The 14,777-nt window shown below is 32.1% G+C and overlaps 1 protein-coding gene across 1 annotated transcript in view; it reads right to left on the minus strand.

The window, feature by feature from the left end:
- LOC108731941 (low density lipoprotein receptor adapter protein 1) overlaps positions 1–13,851 on the minus strand; it is a 74,157-nt gene extending 60,306 nt beyond the window's left edge. Inside the window, exon 1 of the mRNA XM_018462504.1 lies at positions 13,604–13,851. Within this exon, the coding sequence (XP_018318006.1) occupies positions 13,604–13,646 (43 nt within the window). The 5' untranslated portion in view covers positions 13,647–13,851. The remainder of the gene's footprint in view (positions 1–13,603) is intronic.
- Positions 13,852–14,777: the final 926 nt, after the last annotated feature.

Consider the following 14,777-nt stretch of genomic DNA (forward strand, 5'->3'; position numbering starts at 1 on the left):
CGCTTCGTGTAATTAGTTAATACGGTATTATATGGAGCCATTTTGTCAAGCAGCTAAGTATTCCTTTACGCATTGCAGATGGAAACTCGTGTGACAGCTCGAAGACAACCTCTAATTTTGCCTTTCTTCTAAAATGATTATATAGTGATAGTAAAAATTATAAAAAAAGTATTTAAATTTTTGATGGATTTACCTTGTATCAGGAGAGAACGGGGCTATTACACGGGATAAGTTGTTACAGTTAGTTTTTTTAATTGCCACTTTCTTATGATACTCTACAACTTACAATTAGTTTAGCCGCCATATTAGCCGAATTCTAGAAGACGCTTATACGTACGTTTTCTTGATTTTCACTATTAAAAGTAAATATTTCATTGTATAAATCGCTTTTATTATTGTATATATAAGATATTAGAAGTAATATTAGAAGTATATGATTATTCTATTGTATATTTCTTTTATATACGTTTGATTATAATGGTTACGTTTACACCGTGCGTTTAGTCCGCGACCTATACGATAGGTATCTTTATTTAATATACAGGCTAAACAAAGACATCTATTGTATAGGCCGCGGCCTAAATGCACGGTGTAAACGTAGCCAATAACACATTTTGTTTGAATCGATGTATGTACTGGTTTTCGATCTGTATTTTTTCGAATCGAAAATGGAAGGTTGGGGCAAATTGTTACGCTTCGGGACCGATTGTTACAGTGTAACAACTTATCATTGAAAACAATCTTTTTTTTCTACAGAATGATGCACAGACTTCTATAAATAGACTTTGTCTCCATGTTTGAAGATAGCGCTGGGCAGCACCATATTTGTGATCACTCTCACATGTATAAATCACACGGATAATAACGTTAGTGTTTTCACATAAATTTACGTGATATTCACAGACAGGACGCATACATACGCATATATGAACTGAAACAAGGACAGCTCGGAATCAGGTTTATCTCTGTCTATCATATTGAATCAGCAGTCTAGCGACTTATAAAAGTCTGTGGAATGGTGCGATCTTACAAAAAAAAGACAATCAAAAGCTCTGTAAATGTAGAAACGTATGCGATAATGGCAAAGGAAGTTAAAGATAGCCGCCTGTCTCTAAAAAAAGCAGCAAATGCTCATAATATCAATTTTATGACTTTTCAACGTTAACTTTAATAATTAATTAAAGAAAAAACTTTTGTAATAATATATCTTTGTAAATTCTATATCATAAAATAAATATTCCTTCTGAAATATTTCGTGTTTGATTTCATTGTAATCTTGAATTTGCTTGTACATATATTTCAAATAATATTGTAAATGTAACAACTTGCTCCACAGTGAGGTAAGTTGTTACAATGTACCTACCGATAGCACAAATTTTAATTTTCAGTATTTAAAGATATAGATACAAATTAGAAAAAATTGACTATCTAGTTAAAGATGTAATTGAAGCAATGCATAGATATTCATTAATTTAAATGTGTACATTAGTATGAAAAAATTGCTAACCAAAAATTGTAACAACTCGCCCCGGTCTGCCCTAACAATAAATTATAACTTTTTTATGTTATTGGTAACATAAGACCTGTTCTTTTTAGCTGAACTTTTGCACCAGTTCATCTTTCTTCCTTTTCTCTTCAGGAGGAAAGAAGAAAAAAAAAGATGAACTGGTGCAAAAGTTCAGCCAAAAAGAACAGGCTTATAGAGCTGTATGTATGTTGTGTTAAAGAAGATTAACAATAAAAAAGCATAATATAACTAAACGGAACGAATTCTAGCTTTTTAAATTTTCTATATGGAAAGTTAAGGGGATGTTGGAGCCGCGTGTATTACCGATAAAACTAACGTTTTTGACGTTTTTGTTGCTGTTGAATTTCTTCGTAGTGGTATCACAGAATAAAAATTCCTTTTCCACGATTAAAATGTACATGCTAAGGTACTTGTCGCTGGTATATTGTGTTCAAAGCTGGAAAAAGTAAAAAATTATAGATTTCTTTATCCATTTTTCTCTCAGTATGGCGACCAACGCTGAAAGTAACACGGATAAAGAAATCTGTAATTTTTTATTTTTTCCAGCTTTGAACACAAAATACATCAGCGACAAATACGTCAGCATGTACATTTTAATCGTGGAAAAGGAATTTTTATTCTGTGAAACCACTACGAAGAAATTCGACAGGAACAAAAACGTCAAAAACGCTGGTTTTATCGGTAATACAGGCGACTCCAGCATCCCCTTAATGTTTATATTTTCCAATCCATCTGATTATTCTTCATCAATAAATGAGAACTTTTTATGAATGTATTATTATCTTTTTATTCAAATAGCGCGATGCTTTATTCGCGATTAAAAAAAGCGTGCATCCCATTCTTCTTAGTTAGGACGTGAGCACGCTGAAGAAAAAGATACGACGCTGAAGTGAACAGGTCTGCCCTTCAGGGGCGCATAGAAAAATATATGAACCGTCCCTATTATTTGTCAAATGTATCTTGACATTTCACAAATGGAATGTGATAAAGATATACCAAATAAAACATTATGAGGTAATCATTACATTGAGATTAACAAATTATATATAATTTCTCTTTAATTTAATATAGATTAAAGAAAAAGTTTCACTGTTTTATAGAGTTCAATAAATAAGAAAAAAATAGTAATTTGCAAGAACTCAAAAACATTTGAAAACTGTTCGAATTATTTTTAGGACACTAGGACATCGTCTTGTTTATCAGATTTCGTGATTGTATCGTTTCGAAACAACGTAGTTTTTTTGCTTTTCTAAGATCGTGAATTCACGTACGTAATCTTATGATTTCGCTCAATAATCATCCCAAATTTCTACGTGCGTCCCTGCCACTTTGTTTTTACAAGGCGGATGCGGTGATGCCCGTATTCTCGAAGAGCCACGCAAGAGCCGTAAATCTCGCGGTAGCGGAGGGCTCGAGAACGCTTTTTCCGCTAAAAAAGGTGAGAGAAAGAAAGGAAGAGAGAAAGGGGCAAAAAACAGTGAGAGAAGATCGGATGGAAGAAAAAACGGCTGGAAAAGGCGAACTTTCGCACAAATTCTCTCGTGGAAATCAAGTAATTTCTCGGGGGACACCTATGACTCACTCTCTCACCATATTGTTCTGTTCACTGTTATTCGGAAAAAATGATAGTGACTATGACAAAGGGAGAGTATAAGCAGGATCGATTGGAAAAATAACGAAAGAAAAAAACTAATATACAATCGATCCTAAATGTATCACCGATCTGTGAACCACAATTTATTTCATGTAAACGAGAAAATGTGTAAGGGAAAATCAATTTTCTTGATATAAAATTTTATTTTTTTTTCCAATTCTACATTTTTTCAAATATAATATTTAGAATTGAGATCAGAATCTTGATCGATATTGACCATATATTATTATTATTGTGTGTGTGTGTGTGTGTGTGTGTGTGTGTGATTATTACCTTTATATATATTACTAATGCATTAATTTTTTATTATACGTTACATACAATAGAAAAACGTAACGCATTAAAATATTTTTCACGATGTCGACGCGTTATTATCGTAAAAGCCGTTTATAACCGAGTTCGGCGACAGTCAGAAGAGGCGCTCTTTATAATTCCAGGCACGAAATCGCACCGAGAAAGTTCCTTTATTTTCCTATCGGAAAATGTAACAGGAACGAGGTCAACTCATGCTTACCCGTTCTCTGTGAAAATCGACAAGAAGTCATCGATCAAAGTCTGCATTAAAAGCATTCGCATTCGTCATTCCTCGTCGACTATTTAAGTCTCCGATACCCCATTATGCATTCATGTATACAAAGCTGATGAAAGTAAAAACTAACATAGATTTATGCTCGTAAAAACTTTCAACATAGTACTTCAACGCTAACAAACAAATAGCGTACCTGGCGCGTCGCGCGCGGTAGCATTATTTTCTCTTTAAGCCTTTCGCGTATAGTCAACTTTATTTTGATGAACGTACAGACCGAGATAGACCGATATATATATATATATATATAAAATATTTTACTTCCATATAACATTTTGAAGTTATTTACTGCATAACACTCGGTTTTCACTATTTAATTTTTAATAAAAAGTGTTTTATAAAAATTCCAAGAATATCATTTAAAGATAAATAGCGTATAGAGATATAAGATCTATAGATATTCTACAATAAATATAATTTAGCGCGTACAATCGTTCATTTCCTACTGCCATGGAATACGAAAATGGAACCACGAATGGTTCAATTCATGAATATCGTGGACAGTATTCGCGAGAGAATAATATACCGCGCGAGAAAAGCCCGAAAATTTTCCATAGTAAGCGAAAAAAATTATACATCCTGCTGGCGCGGATTGTAGCAATTCTAGAATAATGGAATTACGACAGGTGCGGAAAAACCGAGAACGACGAATGTAGTGAATCCGGTGCTTGATCTCTCACGGAGAATCTCGGGAGAAGCACAAAAGCTCGGCGCGAGATTCACAATCGATTCATAATCCTCGTTTCCTTTTTCTCTCGCGAGAACGAACAAGTAGAAATACGTCGTCGGACTGAAACGCCGGACAATCCACGAAAGCTAGAACAAAGAGGCAAAATAATGCTGCATAGTATGTATGCGAAAGACATGGCAAAATTTTGAACGTCATGGCTAAAGGATGAACTTGTATAACGCAAGTTCGGGGGAGGAGACAGTTCCTTTTCAAATTCAAGCTCTGATATTCAGCCAAAAACGTAATCCAGAATAGCAGACAAATAAAGCATATTAATGCTAAAATATGTATGTGAAAGACGGACGGAAATGATTTCTACTGGAATCTTTAATTATAATAATATTTTAATAATCTTAATGTATCTTATGTAATTTTCATCAATTAAATTAAAACTCAATTACTAAAATTGTCTACTCGTTCTTATTTACATATTCATTTTTTACTTTAACTTCATTCAGCAATCTTGAACCATACTTTAATTCAACATAATCTTTTAACTTCATATCTCCTCATAATTAGATTTTTATTTAAATGTTTTGTAAGAAAGAATCATCCTTGAATCCTGTAGAGGTTTTGTCTCTACTGTTGAGAAACAGCTCTAAATTCAGTCGTATCTCTTTCTTTTTCACTTTTCTTTTTCTGTAACCTTCTTTTAATTTTTAGCTTCACTCACAAAGAAATGTCGATGTTTTTCTGTAGTTCGAAGATTACCGTTTATACACTTTAGACTGATATTTCATGTGTCGATAAACTTTTTAAATATGTTGATTGGCTATAGAACAGAAGAGTCCGAGGACCTGTGTCCTGCAGCCAATCAACAGGCTTGAAAAGGCTTTGGTCGTACGATACATGAATTATCAACCTCAGATGTGCTAACGCCAGATTAATTTCGTCGATGTGACGCGACCGCCAACGACGTCCTTGTCGCTACACTTGCTATTTGAATATATTTCCAGCCGACGAGCTTGTCAAACATACTGATTTCCCCTCCACTCCCTTTGATGTACCGCGTCACAGGCACTGACTGATAGACAGATGAGTCGCGCGTGTTGAATAATCGCCAATCTCGCACATTAACGAAAATTACCAGTAGTTCTCTATGGTTATACTCGTTTTGTTAGTCCTGGTTGTAATACATGTCGAGCATCTTCGTGATCTAACGAATCTCGTTCTGATTATCTAATTATCGCAGTCATTTAAATTAACATTATATACGATTATTATATTCAATTTATGAATATTTACCAAACACGAGAAAAGTTAAGAGAAACCATTAATATTTGTTTGATTAATAATATTCATATTAATAATTTCTCATAAATAACCAAAACAAAATCAATAATCTTCCATTAAATTGGTTCCATTAAATTTCCAAAGTTTTATTTTTTTCATAAAAATGCACGTTAGAATAATATTTTAAACCTCTCACTAACATTCTGTAAACATTATAAGCGCCACATGACGTACTTTGTCCTTGTTAAAAAAAGACATTAAAAATTTAACTGTGTACCCGATGACTAGCGAAATTTTGCCAGTGACGGATTGAACTAGTTACCGATAAAATATATTACGATGCGTAACGATTATAATCGCCTTTACTAATTTGTGTAGGTCAATCTCATAACCCGCTACTTTATGAACGCAAGAGACTTTCGCAATTTAGCATGATAATAACATAAATATTATGCGACGCAAATGCGTCGAAACTCCACAGATAGGTTTTGTAATACGAAGCAACGCGTACTGAACTTGATCCGCGCGATTCGCTATATCGACGAATCTCGAGGCCTTCGAGAATTCACTCTTACAATTAGTCGAATAAAGATCGATCGTAATTTTTTATTGCGCATGCATTATTGACATGTACATATTAACTGCATAGTCTCGCAATAAGTTTTGCTCATCATTCATGTTAAGCTAATTGTGAGAGTTGCTAAATGTATTCGAAACTGTTTTTGAGTAATCAAAAGTGGAAATATTTATCTTTTTCTTGTATTTTAGAGGAAGTATCATGTTAAATTTGGGAAGTTAACACGCCAAATTTTCAATTTTGATTTTTTAATATATTAAAAAATGCGGAACTTTTTTTATTTTTATAAGAAACTGTAAAACTATGAAGAGAGAAAGAGAAAGAGAGAGAGGGAGAGGGAGAGAGAGAGTGCTACTAAAACTGCTATTATTTTTATTGATAGAATGTCGTGCTAACTACATAAATCCCACTTTTGAGTACCTATCCATGAAGTTAGTACGACATTCTATTAATAGATATGAAAAAAATAATGACAGATCCAGTAGCATTTTTCGTAATGCATTTTTATAAGGAACTAAAAAACGAAAATTGAAAATATAACAAGAAAAAAATAAATATTTTCACTTTTAGTTATATAGATGCCGTTAATTTGAATATACGTATATTAGTATAAACTGTGTACATATTTAATTATCTATAATCAATTTTTTATATTAAAAAAAGACGGCAAAAATGAGTTCAGCGTAATTGATGCAAAATTAAAATAATGATTATTTTTTTAGAAATAAAAATCTAAATAATTTAATAATTTTAATAGTTTAATAAATTAATTCTATTAAACTATTCATATTTTTACTCCTAGAAAAAAATATCCGTATATTATTTATTACTTTTGCACATTATTTATTAATTATGCAACAATTACTGCGCTGCATAATTAATAAATTTACTGTCTTTTCTTATTTAGTATATCGTGAGTCATATGATACAGCTTATTAATTTCTTAATTTAATTTAAAAATTAATTAATCTTTCATAAAATTTTAAAGAATTTCAGATACGATTTATATTGTACAATTTTAAAATATCTTTAATCCCCAATTCGCAATAATTCCCAAGAAAAATTCATATAAAAATTGTGTGTATTATATAATATTATACTTAAAATAAAAATCAATTGATATGCAAAGCAATTAATAATATATCAGTAAAATATGAGATAGAGAAAGAGTTTACATAACTTATACAGTATAATGCAAATGAAGGGTTAATCACCCACTATCACATATGATTATCGATTATGCTAATTGCATTAATACAAGACCACAACGCATATTCTCGTTCGTTATCTAATATGCAACGATGCATATTGCTTGCTAGATTTAAAAGTCGCCTGAAGCGCAATAATATTTTGTAATGTTCACTGAGGATGATATAATCGGCACACAAATATTGCAATAGACATGCAAAAGGCGGATATAAATTATACAATTTCGCGATGGCAGTATGAAGTACGCCATTATTTATCGTTAAAGTGAAATAAAATCGTCTGAAACACGAAACGCATCCAACAAATAAACTCACTTCTGCCGCTTCTGCCGTTATCTGAAGAGCGGAAGGAGAGCGACATTAATCTTTCTCGCCTCAACGAAGAAGCCTGTCGTGAACGCACTTGCACTATTATCTTCACTAATAATAGAATGTGAAAAATTGATCGGTCCGCGGGTCTGGAAAAATTAACGCGAATCTAGAAAGAAAATTAAACATTTGACGGAGATAGATTTCTTTTAAGCGTTATTAATCTAGAATTCTTTTAAGCAATATGTTAGTTGTGTGTGTGTGCGTGCGTGCGTGCGTGTTACAAGTTAAAATTGCTTTTTGAAATTAGAAATTTACGAATTTGTTTTGTAGTACACGTTTTAGATGGTAAAACTACTTAAACAAAAGAAAAAAATGTTATAACTAATATTATAAAAAAAGCAAATCTATAGCAATACAATGCAATAATTGACGAGTTAATATTATATCTCGCACTAAAAATTATAAGAAAATTAAATTTGTAGTCATAAATCGAGTTTTACAATAAAATGAGCAAAATCAGTCTTAGAAAAATAACAATTATTTAAAAAAAAAGGCGTTCGAAGACAATTTAATTTTTATAAGATCATATTTAAACAATATAATATACACAATAAATTATAGTGTACACTTTCCGTACAACGTAACGGCAAAGAATAAGATTAAGGTTAACGATACCGAGATGTGCATGAAATCTCAATCTCGCCGGTAAATCCTTCTTCGCAGCGAGAACCCGAAAGAAAACTCTCGGCTGCTGCCCAAGAAATCGAGCAAAATGTACGATAAGGGATTTGAAATTTTCAGCCGCAACGGGCTGCACCCCTAAACATTTACAACCCTTAAGCTGTCTGCACTAAACTTTTCCACGAACGTGACTCCAGATTTCATCGCCGGATTTCAACTGCTATATGCGCAATGTTATTTTCAGGACGGAAAAGTTTAAGGCCTCAGGTTTTAAGAAGATCAGTGAAAAGGAAAAATATAGATTAATCGATAATCTTAGGTTGCTGGTTAAATAATCTTTCTAAAAATAAATTTCAAGTTGTCGATAATCCGAAATTTCTAAAATTAACTCAATATTCTGAATTATTTCATAATCCAGAATGTTGAAAATAAGTCCAATCTATAATTTTAAAATTTCAGTAATAAATATAATTCCCTAATAATAAAAAATAGGACATTGAAAGTATTATTAAACTCGAATATATTCTAATCGGAATTTTTATTTAATTTTTAGTGAAATTCATACTGAATACGATAAAATCGATTTTCACAGTAAAAATGGCTCTATATATTCTTACTTCGTTTCTTTCTTTCTGTTTCTAACATAGACCCTATTATTCTTTCGTAATAATTTTAAATTTAATTAATTCTGCAAAACACAATTAATGTAGCTTCTATTAATTGATAGGTCAACATATTCGTTATTTACTGTACCTTTATTTAATCATCAAGTTTAATGAAGCACAAATGATGTCCGTTATAATACTATTATTTATTTCAATTTATCCCAGCAATATGTATGCAAATATTAACGTTTATGATATAAAAAAAAATAAATTTTCGAGAAAATTAACCGTTCTCCTCTCATTTTATTCGTAATATTTTTGGGCGCTTTATAACGTCGACTCGCTCGTGCAGCTGCACAAAGGCGAACGCTACATTGATTAATCTACTTCTTGCGAGTGCTATTACTTTGCTACTGCTTCAAGACCATAAAGGTTAACGGCGACGTTTCGAGATGGGAAATGAATTTCCATCAGGTCACACAGACACGCAATATAAGCGATATTCTAACAGTGCAGCTCGCCGAAAAGGACGGAACTCCAGTCACCGAAATGATGAACGCGCACGCTCGCGTGTATTTGAATAAACGACGACATCAGATAATGTAAACTCGCGAGCACATGCAAGCATATGCGCGAACTGTAAATTTGTTGACTGATGCACCGCTGTGGCGCATCGTAGACATTGTGTTGCTGGAAAAATGGAAGCATATTCTAGCTAGAACGAAATTTATGTAATTTAAAAAACGAAAAGGAAAAAGCAAAATCTTAAGGTATAAGATTGAAATATAAAATAAACTTTCCCTGATAAAAAGCACAGTTAAACTAATAAATTTTCTAATAAAAAATTTACGTATATATTTATATTATATTCCTTTCTTTATATTCCTCCGTTTTTATATAAATCTCACACTTTTCTTAGAAAACTGCACTGTCATATATATACATTTTATGTTCATACATTAATAACAATTAAAATATATTTAAATGATTAATACTAATAATAAAAAGCAAATTTAATAATAATCGCAATACGCAATTTTCTGATAAATATATATTACATATAAATTGTCAGAGGCAAGAGACATCACAAAGGAACGGACAAATAAACATTTTATATATGTCGTTTTCTTTAAGGGAACATATATCCGAATTTTCTAGAAGAAATATTTGTTCCAACATTTCTAAATTTTCCGAGAAATTCTTATAGTAATGTCGAGATCAACAATATTTCTTTTAAAATAAAACTGAAATAACTGATTAATAACTGAATAATAATAATAACAACTGAACTCTTGCTAATAACTGATTAATAATGATAATTGAACTCTTGCTATTACAAATTCGAGGAAGCGAGATTACGATCGACGAATTACACTATCGACCGATTTCTGACAGAACTTCACGATTGACGAAAAGTGAAAACTGTATTTATTATGTAAAGTAGCTGCATGCAGACAGAAGAAAATTACATGGTACAAGGAAACTGCAGAGTAGGAAACTGCACAAGGAAACATCGTGGCGCCGAATTATCGTCGTTAAATATAAATTAGTAAAAATACTCGTACAAAATTATTTTAAAAATCCACGGACATCTAACCATTATAAGTGAAAGGAAATTACGCGTGCGCAATAACGATGTATAATTATAAGATACCGTATATATTGAATGCAAAAAAATACCGTTGACAGAAACGCAGACATGTTGTTTCTGATCTCGTTGATCTCGTACGCGTTGCTCAATTAACTCTTTGTAGCGCAAGTTATTGAATATCGCAGCAATGTAATAAGTCATCTTTCAATCAAAAAGAGAAAAATACGTTTTATTGTTTTATATACTTGATTAAATTCTTCCTTTCTGATGTTTCTTTATTAAATTTATCTTTGAACAGTGATGAATTAGAATTCTTTATCTTACATCCAATCGCGATTTCCTTTCATCACGATTCTCTCGAAATTAGTTGTAAAAATACTTGAATTTGAAAATTACTAAAATAAAATAGATATCAAGGAGAAAAATAATATTATCTTAATTAAAATCAATAAATATTAGTTTTCCAGCCAAATAATCAATTTTTAGAAATATTTGGATTTTCCCGTCATAATTGCGCAATTCGCATTCGCGTTATTATTTTCAGAGCACTATATTTCAACGGAACGTGTATTTTGAGGAATTCAAACACCCCGCAATAAATATTGACCGATATTTATTCCGAACGCGAGAATGCAGTGAGAATTGATGTACGCGAATAGCTTGACAACTGTAAACATGGCGTTGTCACTGTAAAATAGAATGCGCAACAACGCACAATGTACAATACGTCGCACTCGTATCTTCACAAACGAGCGTATACGCGACTTCAATATTTCATCACATTCGATATACGCGTTGTTTGTTCCACAGTAAGACAGGGATTGCGCGACGCAAATCTCACGATAAAATCGGGACAAAACTGCGTGCGATTTTTTACATTTACGCAAAAATTAACGACCGTAACGTATGAGAGCAATAATTTAGCGAACAATTGCACGAGATAATTTTTAATTTGTGCGTCAGAATTACACTTGCATAATTTATCCTTCAATCTCTGTGAAAACATTTAACCAGATATTAAAATAAGTAAAGACCTGTAAATAAAAATGTTATTCTTTTAACACATATAACATCCGAAATAAAACATTCAAAACTTATTGAAATTTTATCTAATATTCGGGGAAAGAACTGTTTGATAGTGTCCGAATTATGAACAATTTCTGAATAAATTAAAACATTTTATTTAAAAAAATATTAGCATTACTTTAATAAAATATTATTCTACGTTATGTTACGTTTTTATTAATTAAATGTAAAAATCATGAATCATATATTAATCGACTGTATAATATAAAAGAATAAAATTATATTAATATCCCCCTAATAAAGTATTATCTTACGTTACATCATGTTTAATCGAATATAAAAATTATAAAGCACGTATTAATTAAATCTATTATTATAATTAAATTATAATTATAATTTATTATTATAATTTATTATTATAATAAATCTATTATTATAATTAAACCAACGAAAATTAATTGAAAGAAACAATTCTATTTTCCGGTTAAAGCTTAATAATATTAATATGCAAATTTTTGCAAATACATTTTTTTAGTCTTTATAAACTGCGCGCCTATTCAGTTTGTCGAACTTGAAACGCAGCTGAAATATTAATGTCTTAAATTTATAGATTGGTCGTTAATTTTAATAATGATAATAAGCATCTTAATAATATGTAAATTATTTATTGCAAAAGATATTACCTTAGCCAAAAGCAAATAGAATTATTTCACTTAAGTGATTTAATCTATTAAAGCTATTATATGCCTGAAATTTACACACGGATTGCTAAGTTCAGCTCTAATTAGTTACAGCATTAATCACAATTACTATTTGTTTAATAACCATAACCATTTAACTACTCAATCGAGTTTGTTCACCGTAATCGGTGATTTGGTTGTATTTCCAACTGTACTTTGAATCAATGTCAGTCTTCAATAACACCGTTACATTGATTACGACGGTCGATGCGCGATAATCAGCGGGGAAAATCGCGTCGCTTGGAAGTGTTTCATTCGACAGTAGCTGAGCTCGTTGTCACGCAAATTACACCGCAAATGCTGATTCGCTGTCTCCCGAGGGAACGGCATGTCCCAATCAGTTCGAAACTACATTAAGACGAGGCGATGGTCCTCGAATCGAGGCGCGCGTCCTTAAAGGAAGCGCGCCGTCAAGCAGCGCTTCGAAAATTTCTCCTCTCGTCCCGGGACGAAATTCGATTACGAACGACTTTAGTCGAAGAGATGTGCTACTTAGCGAGACGGGAGCCGAGAGGAAATAGCGTCGCACGTTGTATCGAGAGTGTCGGGCGACGAATAAAAACGACCTCGGACTAGAATTTTTTATTGATTAGATGAAAATAATGTCGTATACTGAAATAACGAATTTAAAATTGCTGTCTCAAAATATAATATTGTAGAAGATAATAAGAACTTATATATATACGTTGAAGATTATAATAATTTCAATTTTATCACGTAGAATGCGATAAGAGTCAAACTTTAATTTCGCATCAAGTGAAGAGAATTATAAAAAAAAAATTACAGATTACGTAATATAATTGCAGACTAGAATTGAACAATTTATACCAAAATGACGATTTTGCTAAAGTATCTAATAATTTAGCTAGACAGATTTGAAAATAATTTTGTTGGACAAAATAATCAAAATAATTATGTATAGGATGCTCAAACTGGTTGTTAGAATATAAAAACTTTTTGTAGAGCATTGCTTGAAATTCCTACGTAATTGTTTTAATAACTCAACAAAATTATTTTCAGATGCAAATCGTTCTTTCCATATATTGACATAAAAAATAATATCGAGAAAAACAAACTTCGTACTTTTATTTTGCATTTAATCGAATTAAAAACAATCGAAAAAAAAACTCACTTTTATGGCGGGAAAATCTGCGGAGTTTTTTGAAGAACGGCATGCTGACGCGCTCTTTCAAAACACTAGGTCGTCGAGATATTAACTCAAAATACGCAATCGATCGCGATCCACGAGCCACGTTCACCAACTGAGAGCGTGATCGCGCGAAATGAATGAAGGAGGATGATCGCTCACGAGCGTGCCGACTCAAAGTGCTTCGTGATTCTGTCTCGTGTTTCTCGGCGAGCAACACACGCGTGTGTACGTCGCACACTCTCGCAAAGTTTACTACTTCTCCCCCCGTGACGGCTCGCACGCGTTACGTCGCTTTCCCACTTAATCCTTTCCCCCCCTCCAACGTGTCGCGATCACGACCGGCGTGGTCATTACATGCGTGCTCCGCACCGAGAATGCTGACACTGTTAATCGTATCTCTCAGCGTAATTATTTTGTGGTCCATTTATAATGAGAATAACGAATCGTCATCCTTTCGGTGTATAAATTGTTTGGTCCGCAATTAATTACTTTACGCGATTTGTAATGTTAATCTTTTTTTATGTTTAATTTCCATATGAAAATAACAAGTTTATTGTTTGATATTTTTTCTATCCATATTTTAGTCATATTATACTTTCATAGTATCATTGAATGTATAATATTCAAATTTAATTCGTTAGTTCAAATTCAAATTAAAAATGTTAACTTTAGAATTATTGAAATTAAAAAAATTGAAATTAAAAATTATGCAAAATTTATCACAAAGAAAAAGTTTTATAAATTCTACAATAACTGGACATTAACCACAGACATATGTTTTAATTTTAAATATGCCAAATGAATTTATTTCAATTTCTCTTATACCGTTATTCAAAAGTTGTCTGGTTCAACTCATGGACATTATCATTAATTCTATCGGATATTCTTTACTACGTTTCAGCCTCTTTTTCAGGAATCCCAATTCGTGATTTTGTAGTATATATGTATATCGGTTATCGGAAATGTCTTATCGCTGATCTATTGAACTCTCAGGACTTAAGAATTGTTCTCGGTCGTCGTTCTACTTCCTCCGCTAGAGGATTCGGCAAGAACCGCACAATCTTCTTCATGATCGTAAATAGAACGGTAAGAAAAAAAGAACAGAAATTGAACAGCCCAGACGGTGGTTGCGACTTTAGCCCCGATCCCTCTTATC

The sequence above is a fragment of the Mycetomoellerius zeteki genome, unplaced genomic scaffold (assembly GCF_001594055.1).
Source record: "Mycetomoellerius zeteki isolate Tzet28-1 unplaced genomic scaffold, Tzet1.0 scaffold145, whole genome shotgun sequence".
In the NCBI taxonomy this organism is placed as follows: domain Eukaryota; kingdom Metazoa; phylum Arthropoda; class Insecta; order Hymenoptera; family Formicidae; genus Mycetomoellerius; species Mycetomoellerius zeteki.